The sequence below is a fragment of the Alligator mississippiensis genome, chromosome 1, assembly GCF_030867095.1.
Source record: "Alligator mississippiensis isolate rAllMis1 chromosome 1, rAllMis1, whole genome shotgun sequence".
Classification (NCBI taxonomy): Eukaryota; Metazoa; Chordata; order Crocodylia; family Alligatoridae; genus Alligator; species Alligator mississippiensis.
The window spans coordinates 125,640,707-125,666,176 of record NC_081824.1 but is presented as its reverse complement, the minus strand read 5'-3'; the positions used below and the strand labels follow the sequence as shown (position 1 = coordinate 125,666,176).

At 40.5% G+C, this 25,470-nt stretch overlaps 1 protein-coding gene across 4 annotated transcripts; it reads left to right on the top strand.

Moving 5' to 3' along the window:
* The first annotated feature begins 1,631 nt into the window (after positions 1-1,631).
* On the top strand, positions 1,632-23,251 carry FBXO30 (F-box protein 30). 4 transcript variants are annotated; one of them, XM_019488369.2, is made up of 6 exons: positions 1,632-1,803; positions 7,869-7,979; positions 12,246-12,322; positions 17,010-19,110; positions 20,384-20,516; positions 22,502-23,251. In XM_019488369.2, the coding sequence occupies exons 3-6, from the start codon at positions 12,306-12,308 to the stop codon at positions 22,564-22,566; spliced, it is 2,316 nt and encodes a 771-aa protein (XP_019343914.1). In that variant the 5' UTR covers positions 1,632-1,803; positions 7,869-7,979; positions 12,246-12,305; the 3' UTR covers positions 22,567-23,251. The 4 variants fall into 4 exon arrangements, with proteins under 4 accessions (XP_019343914.1, XP_019343913.1, XP_014461043.1 ...); XM_019488368.2 differs by having other exon boundaries at positions 20,384-23,251; XM_014605557.3 differs by lacking the exon at positions 12,246-12,322 and having other exon boundaries at positions 20,384-23,251.
* The last annotated feature ends 2,219 nt before the right edge of the window (positions 23,252-25,470 follow it).

Here is a 25,470-nt window from a genome sequence, read left to right as displayed (position 1 = left end):
TGTGCATTAGGGTTAGGAGCTTAATGTGCATTTATTTAGTACCTCACATTGGAGAACACTTTTACATATGCTCTGGGAGTTGGGGTGCAGTGCTTTAATTAAATAAAGCACTGCCACGTCTCATGTATCAGCATCCTCACGCTTAAAAATGGCAGTAGGGGTGCTTGAAATAAAGCTCATTCGACAACCTTTAGTTCAAGTGCCCCCACCACCATTCTTAAGTGCAGGGATGCTGATACATGAGAAGCAGAAATCTGATGGAGTGCAGCAATTGCCACGCTCCAGCAGACTCGATGAACTGAGTCTGCTCCAGTGTGCTGTAATTCCAGTGCATCGGAGCAGCCTCCCTGCTCATGTATAGGTGCCCAGAGGTACTAAATTTAATGTGCATTGGAAAAAGCGCATTAATGCACTTGTAGGTGCACTCTGAATATCCATATATGAAAGCAGCCGGGGCAGGTAAACAAAAGGCCTGGTACCAGCACCTTGTGGCCCTGGGTGAATTTTTAGTATCAGGCCCCCCTTTGCCAGAAATAATTCTAATATTATAAAAGCCTTAGTCTGTCTGCCCGTCTGTCCATAACACTTTATTCGCACTCTGATTGGTTGTCTGACAGGAGACGGTGGTGGCGGTACAGTGGAGCGCTGCCATGATGGTGGGAACTGGAGCTGGAGGGTGGACAATAGGAAAAAATTACCTTTTTCGGGTTCTCTTTGTGTCCAGGCCCCAGGTGGCCGCCCAGTTCATCCATGCCTGCGTCTGGCCCTGCCTGGTACTAAAGGATTGTTCTGCTGAGTGGGAAAAAAATTAAAATGACTAACTGTACTTCTGCACTACCACATTGGCCATTATAAGGAAAAAGACTTCTCACAAATATGCACGGGGCTAAGGAATTAGAAATGCCGGGGCAGGTCCATCTCAGGCCAGATGTGGACTCCATCCTGGCTGCATGCAGTAGGACTATGGGAACTCTGCCAGCTGGCACCCACCAAGGTGAAGACACGTTGCCAGGAAGTAAGAGGAAACCCTGGATGGATCCAGGATTTTGTCAAGGGGGTGCAACCAGTGCTGCACCCCAGCCGGGGAGGGAAGCAGGGCAGGAATCCTGCTCTGGGCCGGCCCCAGCGTCACCGAGTCTTAAATATGAAATGATCATCCTGGAAGCTCAACATGGTCGTACTTGCTGAAAAACTATCGTGTACCAATAACATATGCAAATAAATCGTCGTCTTTACTTTCTATTGTTCACTGTAAGTCTCCAGTGAGGGAGCGAGAAACAGGTCCTCGAAAGTTGAAACCTTTACTTCGAGGCAAGCAGGGGCATAAAGTGCTGCCATCAAGCCCGAGAGTGGGCTAAGACTCCCCAAGAGCCGCTTGGGTTTTGCACGTGCTCCATTCGTGACCTGCCTCAAAAACGGTGGTGCGTTCCTAACACTTTTCCCCTCAGTGCTCCTACGTCGCGCAACGGTTGAAGTGAGCGTGTAAATACGGTAACAGTCGCGCACTCGCGACACCCCCTTCCCTCCGCCCCCAACGTCACAGGCGGGGGCGGGGCCGCATCCGGGCACTTGGCGGCGCTGGGAAGCCCCTTCCCGGCTTCTCCCGTCGGCGTCGGCGTGCGTCCGTGCGTCACCGGCGCCACGCCCCCTCCCCTCCCTTCCCCCGCCCGCGGCGGCGGTACAGACTCGGGGCCGGCCGTGAGCAGAGGTTTGCGGGCTCGGCGCGCGCGTGTGCGCCTGCGCAGGAGAGAGAGTCGCCGGCTGTGTGCGCGCGCGCGCGCGGAGGTCGGCGCCCTGCGGCCGGTGAGTGTCCGGGGGGTTGGGGCTGGCGCCGTCCCCGCGGCTTCGGGCCGCGCCGTCGCTGCCTGGCAGCCGCGCAGTAAACAAATGGCGGCGCGGCCCGACCTGGCAGCGCCCGCCTCGCTCCCCGGGGTGCGGCGCGGCGGGCCCCTCCCCCCCTCCGGTTGATAAGCTGTCCCTTGTTAACCTTCTGCCCTCGCTCCCCTCCCTGTCTCCTTTTTTATCTGTCGGCTGTGCTCAATGGCTGTGTTCAATCGTTGTGTCTCCAGTGGGCTCTCCTCTGGAGCCTGGACACTCAGGAGCACCGCGCCTCGGGCTGTCCCCACCACAGTTTCTGAGTTGTTCCGGTGGGGCCCAGCCCACTGCCTCCTTGGCACAGCATCCAGGCCTGTGTGTAGTTGGGCGACATTATCGCGTGTTCCTTTGTTTGCTGGAGTCCTGTCTTGTTTCCTGGGGGGACTGAGTTTTGTTTAGGATTTAGGAATCGGACTGAGGATTGTTTTGTCAGCTCTCTGCTTTTTTCATAGGGAAATAAACAGTAGTCCCATGACTGAGACTGGGGAATACCATGCCAGAGCACAGTGTCATTCCTGTCTTTCTGACTCTTCTTCTAGATGATGCTAAAGCAGAATTGCGAAAGGCGCTACATCCATAGATGTTAGGGGCTGGGAGGGACCTTATCCCCACAGTAATGTTAGTTACACTTTCTTCTTTTCTCTAGGTGCCCCACTGGAGGTGCTTGGGGCTTGAAAGTGCTGAGCCACTCAGCACTTTTCTCTGTAGTTGGTCAGAAACTTTCTGATGAAACAGTTTCCTGGAGGTAGGGCTGTCAAACTCATCAGGCCCTATGGGTCGGATCAGGCCCACAGACCAGCTGTGTGTGCTGGATCCAGCGCACGTGCCCGAAACTGGCCCTACAGGCCAGACCCAGAGCCGTGTCCAGTCCAAAACCCATAGGCAGCACCTATGAATGTTCAGGCTGTATTGTTGACAGCCCTGCCTTAGAAAATGCCAGAACCCCATATGATGAGTATGAAAGGTCTTTGGTTTTGCAGTCTTCCTCATGCAGGGTCCCTACCTGGATACCTGGCAGCTACAGGTCCAGGGAGTTTCTGGGTCTTCTTTGTATATGATGTTTTTTGTGTGATTTTTAACTATCTTTTCAGAACACTAAAATGTCCACGTGAACTAGAAAGCACTTTTGGCTACTTTCTCATATAGCATCTTTGTCATTAGCCATCATGGGCCAGAGGGGGTGAGCTACAGATGGGTGGAGGGAGTCCTAATCCTATATCACTAATTCAGAGCATGACCTCTGGCAAGTCTCTGTTTCTTGTTTGTATAATGAGGATAATGATGCATTTTCCTTTTACTGGAGGTAAGCTCATCTTTGGGAGGCAGTTGGACACCACAATGAAAAATACCCTGGAAAAGGCTATGCAGAAATGAATAACTGTTGGTTGTAAAGCTATCAGTTGTGTACGGAAGCCTTTAGTTGGTGATAAAAAATACATTCATCAAGCTGTCTCATTCTCTGATCACAGCACTGAATGAGTGGAGGTTCTGTGGAAAAGTATCTAATCACATAATTAACTATATTGTGCTGTGTATTCACAGGCCTCTGAATTATGGTTGCATCTGCATCCTAAGTTCTGACATGTCCAAGCTTATGAGTGTTTGACTTTGCGCTCTAATATTAACTGGGTTTTTAAAGTTGGCTTTTACTGTTATGAGCATTTTGACATCGTGTCTGAATATTTTTATGTTGTAATACTAGGCAGTACTGATGAATCTAAAGAATATGCCATAAACATTCCTTAATAGGTAGAGAGGATATAATTTAGTAAAAAACACTGTTTACTAAAGGCAAATAGTTATTTCACAATTGGTGCTATGAACAATAGCATTCTGTCAAATGGCAATTTAAAAAACAAGCATGAGAGATACTGTGGGCTAAATTTGAGATACTGCTTTCTGTACCAACCCCCCCCCCTTCCAATTTTTCAGCTTAAAAAAATTAAAGATCCATGATACAGGTTGCTTACTGAAAATTACTGATACCTGTTGCAACAGCTTATTTTTAAACTTAACATGAGTGCCAAAAATTCTCTCTCTCCCTCTTTTTTTAGTGATATATTAATAAGTCAGGCTCTTAGTTGAAGTGAATTCAAGTAATTAAGAAGTCCCAAATCTGTGTCTTTAAAGTGTGTCTTATACAGGGTCACTGGTTCTTCCAGAATGCTGTGAAGTAAGGGGACTGAGTGACACTTCAGTAATGAATAACACTGTTTTAAGGGCTGTGCTTTATTTACCACTGCCATAAAGCAGTCAAGCACTGGTTTTAGCTGAGTCATTATTGTCACCAGTCTTTGAAAGGGTTTGAATAGGGCTTTTCAACTGGAGTCTGTGGAAACTACATCTTAGTTACATATCTGCTGGCATTTGGGAAAGATATTTTAATTAGTAAATATATGACAGGGATGGGCAAAATATGGCTAGATCTGGCCTGCTGAGGAATTATGTCTGGTACATAACAGATCTCTCAGCCCCACCTGGTCCAGGTGCAGGGGACAGCTTAGGCTGTGGAGCAGGTGGCCAGTCCAACTGCCCCTAGGTGCACAGAAGCTGGACGTGGCTTCCCTGCAGCCCCTGTGGTGGTGGCTCTCTCTGCCTGGCTGCTGCTGCCAATGCTTCTGCCACTGGCCCTGCTGCTTGGAACCCTGGTTCATCTGCCCCGTAGGGATGCCGGACAAAGCAGGTGGGTGGGTGGGGTCTCCATGGAGACCAGCCAGGGATTGCTGTGGGCAGCGTGTACACAGGAGAGGGATGGCATATAGAACTGCAATGGGCGGTCAGGGCCAGGGTTACAGGGCGGGGACAGCACAGGGCCTGGGCGGAGCTGCAATCAATTGCTCTCCCATCCACAACACCTCCCCTCCTTCCCAGCCTGCAGCAGCTCACCAAAACTCCTTAAGTGGCCCTCCCGCCCAAATAATTGCCCACACCATCCCTGATGTATGATATCACAAATTGTTGATTCATTATGTTCCATAAATATTTATATACATTTTTTTACCAAGTCTTTGTTCAGATGGTTCTGTCAGATGGGGAGTGTTTTGAAAAATGTGGTGCTTGAACATTCACTCAGCAGTGTTTTGTCAAATATATGCCTAATAATCGTATGATGTCTTGGCTCTTCAGTTTTAACACTACTGACATGTTCATTCTTACAGGTACTTTCAGGGCCTCAGTGTCTTATTTGTCCAACTCAAAGGTGTCTTTTTTAAGGCTTAATAGAAAAGTATCTAATTTTTTCCTGTGCTTTAAATTACATCCCTGTCCCTGAAATGAGAAAAAATTACTAGTGAAAGCAGTCTAAGAATTCTGGTGATTTAAAACTTAACTAGCTTGGGGAAAAAACACTGGAATGTGAGTGAGTGATTTGAATGTTTTTATACTACTGAAGTGTTTGGAAGTGGATAAGTTGATATTCTTATTTTTTAATATCTCCTTTGAGTTTACAAGGTCCCCTTCCTCTTTGAAGGAGACTGGGCTTTTTGGAAGATGGACCAGATGTCCCTTAAGGTCTCTTCCAACCCTGTGATTCTATGATTCTGATAATCTTGCTGTTTACATGTGCACATGATATATTCTTTTCCCATCCTCTGTCTTAACCTTAGATCAGTGAAGGCCAACCTTTTCGGTAGGTGCATCCACATCCTCCCTGAGTGCAGAATCTGTTGCTCTGCTTTTTGGTCCCTTCCCTGTTCTACTATTTCTTTCTCCCTCCCTGATTGCCACTTGTCGCACACGTTGCAGGTTGGCCATCCCTAGCATAGACTGTAATCCCTTTTGGGACAAAAGTTTCTCTCAGTACTTTATATTTTTTGTGCTGCGTCTTGCATAGGGTCCAGGTTGGAGCCTCTAAGAGGTGTTAGTACTGTTAATTTAAATACAATGATCAGGTTTCAAATGACCATTTACCCATATTAAATGTATATTTTATATATAGCCCCTGCATTTCAGTGCTCAGTCAGTGGGGACATTGTTTTGGGACACTTTTTGCTTGCTTTTAAAGTTACTCATTTTGGTATGGGAACCAGGGAAAGTCTGTGCAGAAATAACAAAAAACAGTGTATAAAGATATTATGCCCAATGTGTATAATTAAACAAAGGCCAGGAGCCTTAAAGTTTTGACAGCTCTGTTACCACAACATACCTGAATTAAAATATTAAGCTAACACCATCTTAAGAGCTTAGTTAAATATATACAAGAGGGTTTATTTATGATTTTGATTATATAAACAAAAATGTCAGCCCTTGTGCAATAATTCAGTTCTTTGTATTCATTAGTATAAATATAGGTACACACTAGTTTATGTGGCGGTTATCTCTCTGATTTTAGGAGGAGATAGAAAATGTTCGTAAATAAATGCCAGTTGAGGCTGCCACTATGCTATCTTTTTTTCCCTTTGTTCATATTTCCTCTCTAGTATTCATTTCAGTAATGTCTGAGTATCTGTGTTGTGGTGGTGATGTTTATCTAAACATTTGTTTGGGATTAGGTCACATATTTTGTATTACACTAGCATTCAATGTTCTCTTAAGGCTGCTAACATTCAGCAGAAGCTGTAATGGGATCTGATCTGCCATCCCAATGGCATGATCGTGCCTCCTGCCATGTCCCCACGTGTATGGCAGGGGGCATGATTGTGGCATTGGGAATAATATCCAATGGCAAGCTGTAATGGGATCTGATCTGCCATCCGAATGGCATGATCATGCCTCCTGCCATGTCCCCACGTGTATGGCAGGGGGCATGATTGTGACATTGGGAATAATATCCAATGGCAAACTGTAATGGGATCTGATCTGCCATCCCAATGGCATGATCGTGCCTCCTGCCATGTCCCCACGTGTATGGCAGGGGGCATGATTGTGGCATTGGGAATAATATCCAATGGCAAGCTGTAATGGGATCTGATCTGCCATCCCAATGGCATGATCGTGCCTCCTGCCATGTCCCCACGTGTATGGCAGGGGGCATGATTGTGGCATTGGGAATAATATCCTAATCAGGTCCTATTGCTGATGTAGGGAGAGATCAGGATCGTGATTACACCAGTCTTGAAGGACTCTAGTGCACTTCCAAGCCTGGGAGTGCTGGTCATACGTTCAGTTTAAGGTGCTGTGGAAACCAGCTACAACGTTTTTACATTCATTTTGTGTGTAATAACTTTGTGGCTTATTCCCTGTTTTATTGCACTGTAAGTGAATGAATGTGTGGCTGGTTTACTATTTAAAACATGATCCAGTAGTTCAGTGTTTCTCAACCAGTGGGACGTGAAGGTCGTGTAGGTGGGACTTCAACTCATTTGAAAATGTCCATTAATGATTAATATAATACTAAAATGCATGTAAACATAAAAATACACTTCTTGGGAAAAGTGGGGTTTTGTTTTCATCATGGTGGGACTGGGTTTTTTTGACTAAATGGTTGGTTGGTGGGGGATGCAAGGTGCAAAAGGTTGAGAACTGCTTTACTAGTTAATTGCATCTTTAGTGTGATATCTGCCAGGGACCTAAGTCCCTACTAGTAATCCACGGTTACAGGTATAATGGGAGGATATTTGTTGGTACCAGAAGGCTCTTAAATATAGCTGGTAGATATTTAAATTTCCAATATGTGGAGGCTGAAACTAGACAATTTTTTAAATGGAAACAAAAAATGAAAATTCCTAGATTAAGCAATGGAAGCTATAAACATAGGATGCAATACATTCTCTATCACTTAGAACAGAAGTTGGACTTGCCCAAGAGGTGAAATCTATATGTTGTGCAAAAAAATCAGTGTAGATCACAATGTCCAATCTTGATTGATAATGAAATATATTTTATCTGTTCATTGAAAGAATTATTAGCCATTTATGGGCAAGTAGACCTTTGCAAAATGTCTAATGTAGTGTAGTGCCAAATAAGGTACTTGTCCTATTTGAAGGATTGTGCACCTAGGGAGTGGTCCTTACAGTCTGAAATAAAGCCTTTATGTCTGATTTCATCTTTTTCAGAGTCTGCAAAACACAAGGAGTCATACTGAGGTCAGGTCAGGTTCAGTAGTGACTTTACACATGAAATCAACTGGCTCTCTAGCTGTCTTCCCTTTGCCACCATCTTAACAGGTAAAATGCTTTCATGTCTGTACTATGCACTAAGTATAACTTCCCCTGGTATAATTGGCATGTAGAAGTCAGTTGCCTAAAGTACATTAAGGCCTTGTACTTCTTGTTTGGGGATCATGACAAGGAGCATACATTTGGGGACTATGATAAGAAGTCAAAATTACATGGAAAATAGGTCACAAAAGTACTGTAAGCCTAAGGGAATCCTAGTGCATTGTTTTAAAATGGTGGCTCATAAATTGAATTTGTGTGAGGTAGTCCCATCACAGAAATAGTTGAATTTTTAAAGTAAGATTAAGTTGATTTCTTACAGAGACAAAAGCATCAGCTGAGGAGGGTCCAGTTGCAAAGTAGTACAGTCAGTTTCTTTTTCATTTCTTTTATCTTTAAATTCTATTTTAAAAGGCAATTTTCACAAAAACAAAAGAAAAGTGAGGCATGACGTACAAATATTCATTAGAACGTAAAATATGGATGGGCTCAAAACTCCCAGGAACTAGTTAATAATAATTATTTATAACGAAAATTGTGACTAGTTGTAATGCGTGTTTGAAATACTAGCGTAGTTTTACTGCCATAGAGGCAGGTGAGGTTATAACTACCTCTTTGAGACATAAATTAATAAAATTTTGTCTACAAGAAGGATGAAGTGGCGATTTATACGTAGAATTTAAAAATGCTTAGGCAGCAATTACTTACCTAGGATCTGAGCCAACTAATTGAGATGAAAAATACCTATGCCACCCTGCATTGCACAGTTTAAGAACAGATTGGTTTGGTTTCTGTTGTGTATTTAACTGTAACGTTGTTTTACTGAAAATTGGTTGTCAATAATTCAGTAATAAAATTTAAAATTCTCTTTCGTTTTGTTTTGTTCGGGTTTTTTTGGCCCCCTTTCATTTTTTGTCCTCTGATGAATCCTGAATTGTCTTCAGTTATTCTTCTCCTTTTTTCTTTGTTTTGTCTCTTCCTCCCATATTTTCTTTGTTTTTCTCTAAATGTTTTTGTTTCCATTGGTTTTTTTCTTGCATCTCATTCTCACATCTGTCAACCTACTCTCAACAGATGCATGCACCCTCTCAAGAATATGGTGTGAAGTTTTTCTTGCAAACAATAAAATTTAAACTTCCTAGCCAGAGACTTCCATGAAAGGTGACAGGGCAGGCCAGGAGTTTGGCAGTGTCCTTGAGCCACTTCAGATGAGCAGGATTCCTTTCATAGTGCTTTTTCTAGATCTTGCTTTGGAAGAGCTAACTTTTGGGTGAGGCAAAGGAAGCTTGGTCCCTACTTTTGTTTTTTGAGTGCCATCTTCTTCAGTGACCAGTTTATTGCCTGCTGCTTCTACTGATGGTTTTCCCAAGCACTTGTTAACGTGCAACTCCATAGGGTTCTGAACAGATTCTGTTCAGTTTTGGATGCAGTTTATGAAGATCTGAAGAACAGAAACACAAGATCAGTTTACCTGCAAAGTTGGCCAGATCTCGCTGCAACAACATACATGTTATTTTTGTTGGCAAAATATCTTCAAAAGTGTAAGCGTTAAAAACTTTTTAGAAGAGAAAAACTTAGATTCTACTGAAATAAGTATTGTTAGTCTGAAGAAAAAAATCTCATAGCAAGGAGGAAAAGCAGTCTTTTTACCAGCTGTGATTATACAAGACTAGAAGATAAAGATTAGATTGAGTTTGTTTGTGTATATTTCCAAACACTTGAGATAAAAAAGATAATCATTTATAGCCCAAGAGATTGAGGGTATGTGATTGGAGGGGATGCAGGCATTCCATTTTGAATTTGAAAAAATGTGCATATATAGAGCAGCTCAGCAGGTGGAACAGAGCAGGTAGAGTTGCTGCTGGAATACTGGGCACTCGCTGTTTAAATCCATTATTACACAGTTGTTGTGTTACACAAATATTAAGGTAGAGTAAATCCATGTGGTTGTAGCAGCTGGAATTTTAATCCTTTTGATTATGACAGATTTTCAAAGCTTGTTCTGGCAGATTTGGTCAGCTGACTGTATAGCATGTACAATAACATCAAGTGATCCTACAAATTCTGAGAGCAGTGGTCACCTCACTGGAACTGGATGTATTTTTAGTTTTCTCTGCTAGTAACCGTCAAGCTTGGATACTTAAGCATCTCAAATGAACTGAACCTAGTTGCTGACATTACATAACCAGAAATGTACAGCTGTTCTTTCTGGATGTAGTCACTGATTTGACATATAACTTCTTACCAAAGTACTAGTACAGAATTAGTTTTGTCTAAGGTAAAATAAATCAATAATTTTCAGTACATATTTTAATTGCAAATAATTTTCGATGCTTTCTCTAGACCGTTCACACCATTGTACAATAATTACTCTTTGAGTGTTTATTCTTTGAATTTTATTTTACTATTTAAAGAACACCTTTCATACCAGGTTAAATATTGAGGTGCTCTCTAGTGAAAATTCTTCCTCTTTTTTTGCCTTTTTTAAATAAGTTAACTTGTAGTGTTTACATAAGGTCTTTCTCCCTGTTTTCAGCTAAGTAGTAATGATAAATGTAATGCTGCAGTCTCTTAAATGTAGAATAAGTGCAACAAAACATTTACTTGCTGGATTAAATGAAAGATATGAGGGAAACCAGTTCATGAAAAGGACAAAATAGTAAAAATAAGGAGATTCATAGAGTACTGACTTGTAAAGTTAATTGTAAGTGTTACAGTGACAAGTAATCTCTCTCTCATGCATTTTGATTACTCTTAAAATTAATGTATGTGGCTTTAAAATTTGAATTCTGTAATTGGAAGAAGTATAAACCTTAACTTAAACAATCTGTGTTCTGCGTAACTGTATTAAAATATTGATAAGGTTATGATTGCTTTGAAACTATTATTAAACCATTTTAAAACCCAAATTATCAATGCTTTTAAAAACTACCTGGACAATAGTGTTTAGTAAATTGTTTTAATTGGCATCAGTTAAAATAAATGCATAAAAAGAACATCTGAAAAGATCCAGTGCTGCATAATAAATTACAAATAAAATGTTCCACTGACAAATCTTATCACCTAGTGCTCCCAAGTTTAAACTCTGTACAGCACAGAGAATTTTGGTGAATTTGTAGTGTTGTCTACCGACTCCATTTGCAGTTTTTTAATAGCACAGCTAAGAAGCATTCTAAGTTGCTCTGTTAAGAACAACAGCAACTAATATTTAATGGCTAGATCCAGTTTGATCCTGTATCAATTTGAATCTTAATATGTGAAATTTAGGGGCTCCTACAGATATGCAGGGAGCCTGCTCCGACACGCTGGAAATCCAGTAATTAATCGAGTCTGCTGGAGCGTGGAAATAGAAGTGCTCCAGCAGCCTTCCTCATCACATGTATCAGCGGCCCCATGTGACTCTGTGCTGGAAAAATGGCAGTGGGGCTGCTTTAAAATAAAACGCGTTCAGTGAGCTTTAGTTCAGAGCCGCACTGACATTTTTTCAGCATGGGGATGCTGATACATGGGATATGTGAGTACTTTTAATTAGCACAGCTCGCTAATTAAAGCACTTGGTGCTGCGTCCCAGTGCATATGTAAAAATGGCCTGCTTTTGTGGGACAGAGATCCACTTGCACACTAGTCTAGTGGCAATATCATTTATTTATGGAGACTTGGATTCTAAGACTGGGTCCTGTGGACCGCTACACCCTCATCTCCTACTTCCTTGGAGAGCACTCTAGCACGGGGTTATAGACTAGGATCTGAGGGAGTAACCTCTATCCCACTGTGGCTGGGCCAGGGCACCCAAGACTGCACAAGTCATGGGACTCTACACTCATCACTTCAGAGGCACCCAGGTCTCCACTTTGACACTGTTGGGGTTCTAGGTACATACAGAAGACCAAAGTAAATTGCTCTGGTAGGGCAGGGCTCCTAGATTTTAGGCAGTCAAATGCATAAATGCCTCTGAGACAAAATTGGGTCTTGTCTTTGCACGCTGTGACCTGTGAAACTCTAATAAGACAGAGAGAATTGAAAAAGGATGTATGAGACACATACGAGACATTTAAAATGCATCAAATATTAAGAAGCAGATATATATAAAACCTCACATATATTACTGCATTTAGTTAATAAGTATAAATTACTACATTGTTTAATTTGGCACTAATACAGTGCCTGCTAGCAATATTTGAAGTTTCAGTCTGGGAACCCAGAAAATGTACATCCAACTGTTGTATTAAGGACACTGTTTATTTCTGATATGTACATCTTTTTGTCATACATTAGATTCCCTAATGGAGGGCTGTCAAGGATAGAGGTGGCCATCCTGATCTGGCCTCTGGAGTCATGTCATCTTCTCCAAGGTGCTGTCTGTGGGTCTTGGACTGGCTTCCCAGTGCTGCATGCACCAGCCCTGGCCCCACATGGTGCATGCAACACCCATGCTAGAGTGACCCCGTACTCTGAATTTAGCAGCAGAGGGAAAGGGGATAAGCTGTGGTGGCAGTCAGCTTCCTGGGTTCCACAGCTGTGTGGAAGCTCTGTGCCTGGGCTCTGGCCACAGCTTGTGCTAAGTAGCTGGTGAGTTCATAGTTTCTGGTAGGAGCCCATGCTGACATGTTGGTGAGCTGAGAGAGCTCACTGGCATCCAGGATTGCAGCCAAGGTAGTAGAACTACACCTCCATTGGCCATGTGCTGCATTCACGGTGAGCTCTTTTCACCATGCATGTGCCACACAGCCAAAGGCAGTTTGGCCATACCCACCCCTTGTGATTCTGAATCTGCCCAGGTCTGCACTCAAGATCTGAAGAAATTCAGCATATATGTGGCCCTTCCATGCTTACCTTTAAAATAACTGTTGAGACAATACAAGTTTCTATCTCTTCTCCCAAGTAGAGAGGAGCAGTACAATTCTCCTCAACTATCTCATTGATATTATTGCTACCTCAGCAATAATACTTGCCTTTCATCAGAAGCCCATCTCTTCCTTGCTCCTCATTTTTTCCTCCTCACCTTGATGTGGAGAGTTGTCAGTGAGAATTAGAACTTGTTAGTAAGACTGTTTTTGTTTGGTAAGCCGGCATGAAAAATAGTCAAGAACAAACTTACCTTTTGAGCTTGGAAATGAGCTGTTTATCAGGGATAATCTTGCAAAAAGACTATCTTTTTATGGAATTCTGCCGTTTAGCACTTTCTCTATTTGGTTCAAAAGTAGAAACAATTTGCAAGCTGCTTACTGCCTGGGCTAGGAATGAGAGATCTTGGTCTTCTGCCAGGGGGACTAGAAGAAAGAAGAGGAATACTTTTTTCTTTATTTAAAAAAAAAAAATCCCATTTGTTCTCAACAGCATCAGAAGGGGAAGGATGCATTTTTCAACAGCTGTGAAAAAGATTATTTTAATTTAATGGTATTTAGTTTACATATAAGTGCAGGAGTAATTTTTGTAATAACTTTTGGCAGAATAGTAAATAAACCTAGCCCCCAATTTTGCCTTTCGATAGTTTAATAAACATGTTTTGGCTTTAATTGCTATAGACCAGTTATTCTCAACCAGGGTGCCTTGAGATCCTTTCATAGGTGCTGTGGGGTGTCATGCAGTGTTAGTACTGTTGTACAAACAGGCTGAACCCAGAGATTTCAGATAGGAATCCATCATGTTAAAAACCTTCTGACCTGTTGTGATCTTTCAGAGTTCTTTGCAACAGATGAATTTCTATTACTATTTTTTGTAGTAAAAAAAAACTAGTGAAAACTAAGAGCTGGCCTTTCCCAAGGGGTGCATCAAGCCTAAAATGCTTGAGAACACTGTCACAAAGTTGGCACTAAATCTGTGGGATAAAATAGGTTGTGTCTAAGAAATCTGTGATAAAAATTGCATTTTAGTGAAAATATGATGAGAAGGTAATATGTTGCATACATATAAAAATAGATTCTTCAGAATGGGAAGAGTAGTCCACTGTTTTGTCTAGCAAGTGCAACACATGCTGCTTTGTTAGAAGAGTTCAGAAGAGGGGGTGGCCAAAACATTTGAGTTATGCAACTTAGAGAAGGGGCATTAAAATTGCTCTTAATGGCAAAATGTGAAATCTTAGAGAATTGTATAAAAATTATTTAATGAGATTTTAAATATATGCAACAAAAGCACTTTAAGTTACTGAAAATGGAAAATATGAAAACTTGCCTTTCAGCTTGGACAACAAATAATAATGATCCGCTTCACTTTTGTTTGGTTTATTTCTAATTGCCTGTGCTACAGATTTCTTCTGGAGTAGCACAGTGCCACAATGTTTGGGCTGGAAACACTGCTTGGTAATTCTTATTTGCCAGTGAAATAAAATCAAACATGGAACTATTTCAGTTTTATCCTTCTTAGGTTTTTTAGGCAGACTTTTTACAAAACCTAATTTGGGGGAGCTAGTGAATCTGAGGGGAAGATAAATTGGATCTGACATTGTTCCTTTAAGTCTGTGAAGAAACTAGTGATTTAAGCTTGTTTTAACTACTTTACTAGTTTATTCTTTCAGTAAAGTCTTTTATGAGTTTATGTATGAATGTAAACAGCTTTAAGGAGGGGAGGGAAGGTCTGGAAAAATGGGGCTTTTTCTTCTCTTCAAATTTGAATTAATTCCTCAGTGATATCTTCAAAAAAAGGATAAAACCAAATTAAATGAAGGAAGCTGAAATATCCTCTCAAAATACAATGCAAGTGGCATGATGGTGAGAAATAGAATGCTGTTTCCTCTTCCCTCTGTACCAGACTAAGAATCCAAGTGCTCAGTGCCAATATGTGGTACAATGGGCCTGCTTCAAAATAAAACTGGTCACATGATCTGACCTGCTTTTTATTCTGGAACAGGCTCCAGTCATGTAGAGTTCCTTTGTTGCTCCCACAAATGCTAAGTAGCACTAGCCTAATCGTATTGGAATGTGCATGTTTTTGCTGGCACTGAAAGGATAGTAAAAGTCCCATGCACTGGAGCTTTGAGCATAGACTTTCATAAAGGTGCAGCATTTTTTAATTTTGAGCCTAATTACTTCCCTCAGCTGTGACCAAGCAGCCTGCTAACAGCTACTTGTCATATAAAGGCTTCAGTCTTAGCAGAACGGAGGCAAAGCAGGTGGAAGATCTGGGGCTTCAGAGATACAGGTTGAGAGAAGCAGTGGAAGGAGCATGGTAGGGAGACGAAAGACAACTGAGCAGGGAAGATAGAAGGCAATCCAGGGAAGGTATGTACTTAACGCCTGGCCTTGGGCTGGAATTCAGAAGAGAGGATGGGTCTTTATTTTCTCTCTATTGTGGAAGGAAAACTTGAGAGAATAAATTTGCTTTTTTGTTTCCCTGAAGGGGGTGACACACTGTAAGCTACCATGTACAAAGGGTAATGGTCGACAGAAAGACTGCTATACCAGACTTAGCCATGAGAAAAGTGCCTTGGACATTGCCAGCCCACAGATTTTATTTGAGATTTGCTTTAAACTAACTTAACTTCTTCAGTAAGCCACTCCTGGGAGGTACTGGTAGTGAAGATCTGATGGCATGTTCCAGGCAAGTGCCCTTACCCTTGGGGTGCCTACATGCTCTGGAAGAGGCCTCTAAAAGGGACGACTGTAGCAGCAGACCAAGAACCTCTCCAGATTGGATCTGTGATGGATCAGTCTTGGCAAAGATTCAGTACGTTAGCTAGATTTTAGTTAGCCTGGCTAGCTCATTCTAGTGTTATAAAAATATTTTTCTTTTTTCTTTATGGGTCCTGTAATGGATCAGAAAGGAAGAAGCCAGTATTTAAGAGGTCGAACCTCTTGTTCTTCTCTGTCCCCTGAATTGGTCACCTATAAAAAATGACCAACTTTCTTGGGAAAAGGATACTGTTCTTCATAGTGCACAGTCTATAGCCTTTTACTCCAGGTAGGTTTCAACAGGCTCCTAAGATGACTATTTTAGGAGGCACCATCGGTTAAACCCTCTGGTTTTTTAGCCAATGATTCATTCTGGAAGTAATAATAACATGGTAAAGACATTAGCAAACAGGTATCCAACAGTGAACCAGATCAATATTGGGACATCAGTTTTGTCCATATTCATGTTAGGAAGCCTGTATTTGAACATCTGAATGAATGTCATCTTTGACTCACTGATCAAAACATCATTCACTATTAGCCATAACATCTGGTTTTCTGCAGGACATATCTGTTTTCCATCTCCACCCTAAATTTTTATCCAAGTAAAATTTTTCATCTTAGTCAATATCTCTGCCAATAATTTTTCCCAGAACCCATTATCATGGAGTTTCATGAAATGAAACTCCAAATGTTGGATGTCAAGACCTTTCGCTTTCTCCATAAAAAAATGTTCAGAAAGTCACTAAACAATATGGACACTAAAGAGGTTAGGTCATGGGTGTTAAACTCATCTAGTGGTGCAAGACTAATCTGCAGGCTGGATAAATGGCTCAGGGCCACATCAGGCCCCCAGACCCTTCCCACCCCTCCAGCTTTTGTGTGTGTGGGGTTTGGTTTGGTTTGGTTTTTTTAAACTAGCCACCTTTCTATTCACTCGTAACCAGAGTTCTTGAAGATAGACTCTGCACATTCACACTCTCCACCTCCTTGTTGTTGTTACAGTCCTGATTATAAATTAGGACCTTAGAATGTATAGACTCATCCTCAGAAGTAGAAAAAGGTACAAAAGCATTCTGGTGGGTACCGTTATAAATGTTCTTCTATCAGGTTTCTACAGCCCACATGCCCAAGTATGTAAAGGCACCAAGTTCACCTTGCAGAGCTCTAGTACAAGTGAGTAACCCTAATTGCTGACTGGAACTTTTTGGGGAGAAAGGAGGCTTTAAATTGTACATTTGTTCCTAAAACAATAGGTAGTAATCAGTATATTGTTCATTTGCATTCTGTATACATTATAGACCAAGAACATAAAATGATAAATAATTACTTTGGTCAGCTAACATATTGAATGATTTTTATATATTGAATGAATTACTTTGGTCAGCTAACATATTAATTTGTTTTTTGTCTCCTTTCTCTTCTCACTCAGAGCTGGGCTTGCAGTCATGGAGGAACATCAGCAGCATTTACACTGTGTAAATTGCATCAGTCGGCGTTGCATGACCAGACCAGAGACTGGGGTTTCCTGTGACTTGATTGGCTGCCCCTTGGTTTGTGGAGCAGTTTTTCATTCATGTAAAGCTGAAGAACATCGCATTTTATGTCCACTTGAAAGAGTGCCTTGTTTGAATAGTGGCTTTGGATGTCCTTTTATTGTAGCCCGAAACAAAATTGCTGAACATCTAGAGATGTGTCCTGCAAGTGTAGTATGTTGTACTATGGAATGGAATAGATGGCCTGTCAGTTATGCAGATCGGAAATCTTATGAAAATCTAAGTAAAGATGTTGATGAAGTGGAACAGCTAGATATGGCTTTAGCCCTTCAAGACCAGCGCATGCTTTTAGAATCCCTCAAGGTAGCAACAATGATGTCAAAAACAGCCAATCAAATACCAGAACCCAGAGAACAACCTTCAGTTAAATCAAGTATCCCTGCTGCAACACTTTCAAATGGTTTACTGCCTGCTGATGAAGATTCTTATAGTGCACTTTATCAGGCTACTGTAGAAACAACAAAGAGTTTAGCTGCTGCATTAGATATCCTAAACAATGCTACAAGAGATATAAGCATGTTAAGTTCAAGACTCTGTATCTCTCCATATGAGATGAAAGAAGATATCCAAATTAAAGAACAAACTTTTAATGGAAGTATGCAGAGTGAAAAGTCGGCCCATGAATATCTGGATGAGGATAATTTAGGAGCAGTTGGTGGAATTGACTTTGATGTCTTGAGTCAAAGTTCACAATCAGAACAAAATGGCTCGAGTGATTTTTGTTACAATTTAGTACAAAAACATGACTTGAATTTGAATCTTAATAATTCTTCAGGGCTGTGTAATGGCTTCCATTTGGAAAACGTAAGTGCAGAGGTGTTGGACCAGAATGAAATTCTTGATGTATCTGATTCAAAATCATGTAATGTAGCAAATGGTGAATGTATTGCATCTTCTGATGATGGAGCATTGAAGACTTGCAGCTCTTTTTCTGTAGCAACACAACAGCTTAGAGAAGTAATACCACCGGACAGCTTGCTTAATGGCACTGTTAGTCATATACTGCTACCACCCCGTAATGTTAGTGAAGAAGAGATGTTAGAAAGACAAGTAGAGCAAGAAAGATTGCGAAATGTGGATGTGTTTTCTTTAATGAGGCATCGATCATACAATTTCCTTGTTGACCACTATTGGTCTACGCCAAAAGAAGACAAAGCTGTTGATACCTCAGATTTGGAAATAACAGAAGACCCTATGGGTCTTCAGGGCATAGATCTAATCACAGCAGCTTTGTTGTTTTGTTTGGGAGACTCTCCTGGTGGAAGGGGAATATCTGATAGTCGCATTGTTGATGGATATCATGTTGATTTTGGAACTCAAACATTCTCTCTTCCTTCTGCAATATTAGCCACTAATACAATGGTAGGGGAAATAGCATCAGCTTCTGCATGTGATCATGCCAACCCACAGCTCTCAAATCCAAGTCCTTTCCAAACACTTGGGCTGGACTTAGTACTGGAATGTGTCGCTAGATACCAAACAAAACAGCGTTCAATGTTTACATTTGTTTGTGGACAGTTGTTTAGGAGAAATGAATTTTCTTCACATTTTAAGAATGTGCATGGTGACATTCACGCTGGCCTTAATGGCTGGATGGAGCAGAGGTGTCCTTTGGCATATTATGGGTGTACATACTCTCAACGTAGATTTTGCCCTTCAGCGCAAGGGGCAAAGGTTATACATGACCGCCATTTAAGGTCATTTGGAGTTCAGCCTTGCATATCTACGGTATTAGTTGAACCAGCTAAAAGCTGCATCATTGGACTGCGTAATGACCATCTGAGTAGTCTTCCTTTTGAAGTTCTACAACATATTGCTGGTTTTCTAGATGGCTTTAGTCTGTGTCAGCTTTCAAGAGTGTCACGATTAATGCGAGATGTATGTGGAAGTTTGCTTCAGGCACGTGGTATGGTCATACTGCTTTGGGAAAAGAGAAGGTATCCAGATGGAAGTTCTTCATGGCAAATAAAAGAAAAGGTAACTTCATTTTTTGTAGGGAGTGGGGATGGATGGAAAAAAGTTGTTAAATGGGCCAAATATTTGTATATATTTTCTGTAACTTAGTAGTATATTTTACTGTTTGACATGATGTCTCTGTGAAAAGACAGCCTTTGGAATCCCTTGTATTCCATGAGTCTTCTTGAAAAAAGGTTCTACTTTAACCAGCTATTAACTTTTGTGCACATTCACCATATTTGTAGCAGTGGGAAGGTATAGGATTTGAGCTAACCTCTGTCTTTTTGCCATGAGAATATATAAAATAATAGATTTGTAGTGATGGAGAAAAAACTTAAATTTCTCAAAATTTGTCTGCTGCTGTGGCTTTATTTGCAGTTAATTTGTGTGAAACTGGGAATTTCATTTGTGACGTTAGACATCTCAAAGAGAGGAAAGTACATTTCACGTAGTTATAAACCACCTCATCATCGTATTTAATGCCTTAATTGGTCCTGGGTATGACTGTAAACTGCATCTGACTGGAGGGCCTGGTGGACCTGCATGTTGTCATGTAGCTCCTATAAAATACCAGTGTTGCAACCATGGGACTTCTTGGTTGCTAAGGGACATCACCCTGGCAGAAATGCGCCTTCGCTGATGTGTTAGGCAGTCAGCAGCCATTCTTATCTGTTGCTCTCTGATAGAAGCTACTACCATTGAGGCACTAAATATCTGGACTTGGTTTGGCCTTTGGATTCTGTCTCAATGATCTAAAGTGGGGATGGTAGGTCTTGGGCAGCCTCTACTCCTCCATACCCTTGCTTAGGCACACATGTTGAAGGTCTTGGTGTGATGGTCGCAGGACTCAGTACAAGCAGACATTCAAGTTATGTTTATGAGGTATGTAACTTGGCAGCTACATTTTCAGAAGTTCAGAATGCTTACAACTTCCTTTTGCTGTATTTGGAATTGTAGAATCTCAGCAGTAGACATCTCAGTAGATGTCTGACAGTCAGGTCCTCACTTCAAGTCATACCTGTAACTTCTTTGTTCTGTAACTTCCTGATAGTCAGTTTACAAATGAAATTATGGTTTTTACTTGTCTTTAATGCTCACCCTACAGAGTCAGATGGGAAACTGAATCTGAAATTTAGACTGGTTCAAACTGATTGGAACTAGTGATCAGTAAGAACTGGTAATGTTGATTTTCGGTAGAGCAAATTACTCTATCACAAAATGAAGTATTTGCTGTTGCAATTCTTTGAGTCTATAAAATAAGCCAGTTTGATGCCAAGTATAACTTGTTTTTCAGGTGTGGCGATTCAGTACAGCCTTTTGTACCGTGAACGAGTGGAAATTTGCTGACATCGTGAGCATGGCAGACCACTTGAAAAAATGCAGTTATAATGCTGTGGAGAGAAGGGAAGAGGCTGTCCCACTGCCATGTATGTGTGTAACACGAGAACTTACTAAAGAAGGACGTTCACTACGATCTGTCTTGAAACCTGTACTTTAAATTTAAGAAGTCACTCCACTTGCACATACACTCAAGCACCTGATATAACCTCTGTGTAATATTACGTGACACTTTATTAATGTACTAAAGATAATTTCTAGTTAAATCTACTCTGTCACTATGTATATAAGGTTTTGAAGTGACATTTATTTTTTATAATGTTGATTAGTTGAAAGTAATGGAAGTTGCCTTAATGTTTGAAAAAAAAAATGGAACTTGCTGGACAGGGTAGTTTTATCTAACTTATATAATTTTAAAAAATCCCTAAGGTGTGTTTTCTGATCCACTGGTGCCCATGTTCTGTTGAATTAATAACTTTTCAGAAATGGTCTTTAAAAGATCTGCACATTCAGATGGAAAACTTTGAATTGTAGAGAGAGAAGTTCCTGACCAAACACACTTTATGCATTTGGACTTTTTTAACAAGTTATGATCTAAATATTCAAAAGTTGAAAATAATAACAAATTTTGTAATGGGTGTCTCAGACAAATGCATAATTTTATAAGTATATCTGTGAAGTTTTCTTAAAATATAATCAGTATTCTAGTGTTCTTCCTAGCTAACACACAAGTGACCTAGGATGTGCATTTTTTTAAAATTGTAGCAATCATCTAAGTGAACTCTGATTTACAGCAGATTAATTTTTAGCACAACTTCCTTTTGAACAGTCAGCAAAGGTTGCTTGTCTTAGGAACTATTATTTCACTTTTGGCAGAAAAACTGTTAGTTAAAACCATGAAATATTAGCCCTTGATGTTCACCTAGATTGGCATTTGAGTTAAAATAGTTTTCCAATTCCCCTGCTCCTATAGCTGGTGAAGGAGAAAATGCTTCAACGAAACTATTTCTAGTCAGGAATTGGAAGTATGTAATAAACAACTGTAGATTTAAAATGCAGCTAATGAAAGGGCTTTACTTGTTTTATGGCATTGTGTAAGATACTGTCTTTCCTTTCTGTTAATTTGTCAGTAAAATGCTACTCTTACTGGGGGGCATTTTAAGTTGCCTAAGAGTATCAAAATGTATCATCTTCATAAGATGAGACAGAATCCATTAATTGCATAAGGCATATCTTAAATGCGTGTTCACCCGCATATTTGATTAAATGAACAATTCCAAATTGTTTCCTCTGTCTTCCATGAGATAACTTGTATAGCCTTTATGAACTGGAAACACATGCTATGAAAAATGCCCTCATAATAGCAAAACTGCCATAGCTTATCTCAAAGTGACTTTCAGACTTGTTTGAATTGGTATGGGTGTTGCTAGCCTGTTGCATTTAATAACTGTGCTGCAAGCTAATTCAGATAGACCAGTGTTTGGAACAATGAACTACAGTATGTATTTCCACTTTAGGAAAAACAAGAAACTATTAAAAGGAGGATGTTTACAGAAATGACTAGATTTAAAGCTTGTAATTTCTGTAATAGACACTTGTTTATGGCTACCCTGGCAACAGTTCACAATTGCAGTATCTGTGTGTTTCCCATGCTGGGTACAATCCAGCTAAACAATTGCTGCCTTTCTCTGTCCAGAATGCTAAGGATGCTCCAGAAAGAAAACAAATCCAGTTCTGCAATGCCATATGGTGAAACTGTTGAAGAGTTCAAGCAAAAGTTTTTCCTGGATTTTGGGATCATGTGTCTTCTCTTCAAAAATTTTTTTTCTTTCCACCTTGGCTGCTTGGAAACTGAGAGAGAACCTACTACAGAAGTTTTCAGTTTGTAGTAATTTTCCACACAGCCATGGTGGTAGCTAATGGGAACATGGATGGATATACTAGTTTGGACAAAGAAACTGGGTTTAGCTGGAGATAGAGGGATTCATGTCTTCTGGCACTCTAGGTAAATTGTAATGCTAGGTAACTAAAAACCAAGAGAAATAAACTTCAGTTCTGTATCTCTCCGGTACAGGTAGGAGAAACCGGAGTTGTCAGAGTGGAAGAACCCAGACTGTCCAGCCAACATCTTCTTTTTAAAGAATAGGTAAATCAGAATCATGATTTTTTTATAGGAGAACTGGGCTGGGAAGAGGTGTTCTTGGTGTCTAGAGAGAGGAGGGTACTGCAATTGCAGGAGCTCATGTTGACAGAATTTAGCCTGTAACACGGTGCAACTATGCATCTAAAGCACCATCCGTTGTCCTCATTTGTTAAAATAGGTGTGTTGAATACTAAATATGTTCCTCTTATTGAAGATAACACTACGTTTTCAATACATGCACTTTTGTTTTCAAATGTAGATACTGGCTTTTTCATTGTGTTACTTTTTATTTTTATGAAAATCCAGAGCTATTAAAATATCAATGCTGTAAACAAAATCTTTGCCTTGTAAACTGTTCCAGATGCAGGAATACAATACATAGTTAGGATAACAACATTTATTTTACACTGCTATGCAGTTTGTAAAACATCAGTGGTATGTAGTCAGTCTGTCAAAACTTGGCTGCTTGTTCATATTTGCCCTTGGATTTTAAAAATATACCTCTCATTTTCCATATCACGTGGTTCCCTTGTATTTCCCTTATAGCTTACATAGCTGTTCCATTCTTTGTCTTTTATCTGATGCCACATTACTACCTTGTTTAAAATATTGTTTTAAATCATGCAACATTTTTGCAATGTCTGTTAAAATCTAATAAAAAACAATTGGAGTTTCTCTTTATTTGGTATGAACATGGTTTGTTTGTTTTTTAATCAAGCTTCTGGACAGTCCCTTCAGGATTTAAATGTAGAATTCTGTGGCTTGCTATTTGATTGCAATAATGGGTATTCTTAAAATCAAATTACCATAAAGGAATTTGTGTCAAACTTCTGAAGACTATCACAAGTTATACAATATGTAAACACACTTCATGTTAAATTCCTGAAGATTGCTAATTTTACACTAGTTCCCTCAACTAGATTTTCCACACTGGCCTGTGTTCATTTGTGTTTTCTTTTGGGGTTCTTCTTGCATAAGCATATTCCAGAGGACTAATTATTTGACTAAGTTATGAGGGTGGTGTTTTAAAATGCTTGTGATGTCTTTTGCCATGCATCTTGCTATACAATCATTTTGATAACTAACTTCAGCAGGACAGTCTAGCTAAGACTGTTTGGTCCAGTGTGGACTTTTCCAGTGTGTCATGGAGAAGATTTAGATTGATTTGTGTTTTCAACACATTCAGAAAATGTGTTGGACAATCTCTGATCATCTTGTGGAGGGCAGGATTCCATGGATTTATGAAGCATCAAGGGAAAAGAGCATTCATGACAGTGCAATACAATCAGGTGATGATGCTGAAGATTCTGGTAACTATGCCCTATCCCCATTTTCAAAGCTCCTGTCTGAACTTTCTCAAGCAGGGTACTATGAAGATGTTCAATTTTGAAGAGTGAGGAGTTCAAACTGGAGGAGCTACTGGAAGAAGAAATTGGAAAGACTTAAATTGATTAATCAAGCTGGCTGAAGCAAGAGGACCTTCTTAACTTGGGTACAGTGTTCATGAGAGTGCAGGGAGTTTGTAGTAATTCCTCTAACTGCCTGTATTCATACCATGGCCAAAGAAATAGGTTAAATTCAGTAGTATCCCCCACATCCACAAAAGGTAGATTGTGGTGCTGGTTTTCCATGCTTAGAGAGGCATGAGCAGTAGTTGATAAGGACAGAGTTGGTAAGGTCTTTCACTCCTTACCTAGACTGCCCTTCAGCCCAGTTTCTCTTGCTTTGAATTTTCTGCTTATGCTAATTTTGTGTGTAACAGTAAGGACAGAAGGGAAAGGCATAAAAATAACCATAGTTTTTTGGTAAGCTTCAACAGCTGCTGCTAAGGCACTGTGGACTAAAACCCCCCAGACTGTGTTCTGAATTTGTGGTTAGACACAAAAAAAAGAAAAAAAAAAGTCAAAATGAGAGTTACTGTTTTGACACAACCAAACCATGAAACTTCCAATTAATTACTCAGACAAGACTTTTACTTGGGCAGAAGTGGCTGAGTGTTTATTTAGAGCCTCAACAGCCTGCTAAATATGGAGCCAGGCAGCAGAAGAGTGGGTCCACGTACATGCGTGTGTGTGTATGTATGCACTGGCATGCACACTTCCATATTGAAAAATGCAAGGACGGTTGTTTTGCTAAAGTAGGAATATGACATGAACACTTTACCCTAGACAAAAAAACTAGTCAGAAAACGGAATTTCTGCTCTGTGGAACTTTCCCCTCTTGGCCTATACGTTCCATGTGCCTATGCTTTGCCCTGCTCCTGCTCTGGAAGCAGAGAAGGAGTAGAGGCAATAAGGAAAATCCATATGGTACCCAGATACATTCCCTCTTAGAGTGAGACTAGAATCAAAGTAGAGAAAGGGAAACCTAGAGATTGAGAAACTCTCAGATGCTGACTATTCATCGTTCTACCTGTCACAGCAACTGAGGAGGAAACCAGTAGTTAAAGAAAGCAAATTAACAGGTGCAAAAGTACATAATTGCTGTATTTACTTTTCTATTACAGGTGTGCATGTGATGTAGCTTTTCATCTACGTAGTCATTACCAAATTACAGTGATCTGTTGGTATTATAGTAGAAATGAGTCATGCAGGGATTTGAAGACAGTACTGGCTATATGAATATTTCCAGGGAGCATGTGGTAAGCATAAGGGGAGACAGGAGAATATGGGCAAAGTGGACAAGTAATAGGCAAAGGCTGGTAGAGTTACAATGGTGAAATATCTAAATAAAGTAAATAGATCTGTGCCCTTCATACCTTCTTGTCCTTCCATAACTTTTGCAATGGTAGCTACTCTGTTGAGCTGTTTTCACTCAAGTTCCGCAGTGGTCCAGTTAAAGTTTCCTTAGAGGTCCTGAATCAGGTCCTCATATCACTGATGAAATTTTGAGCCCAAGGC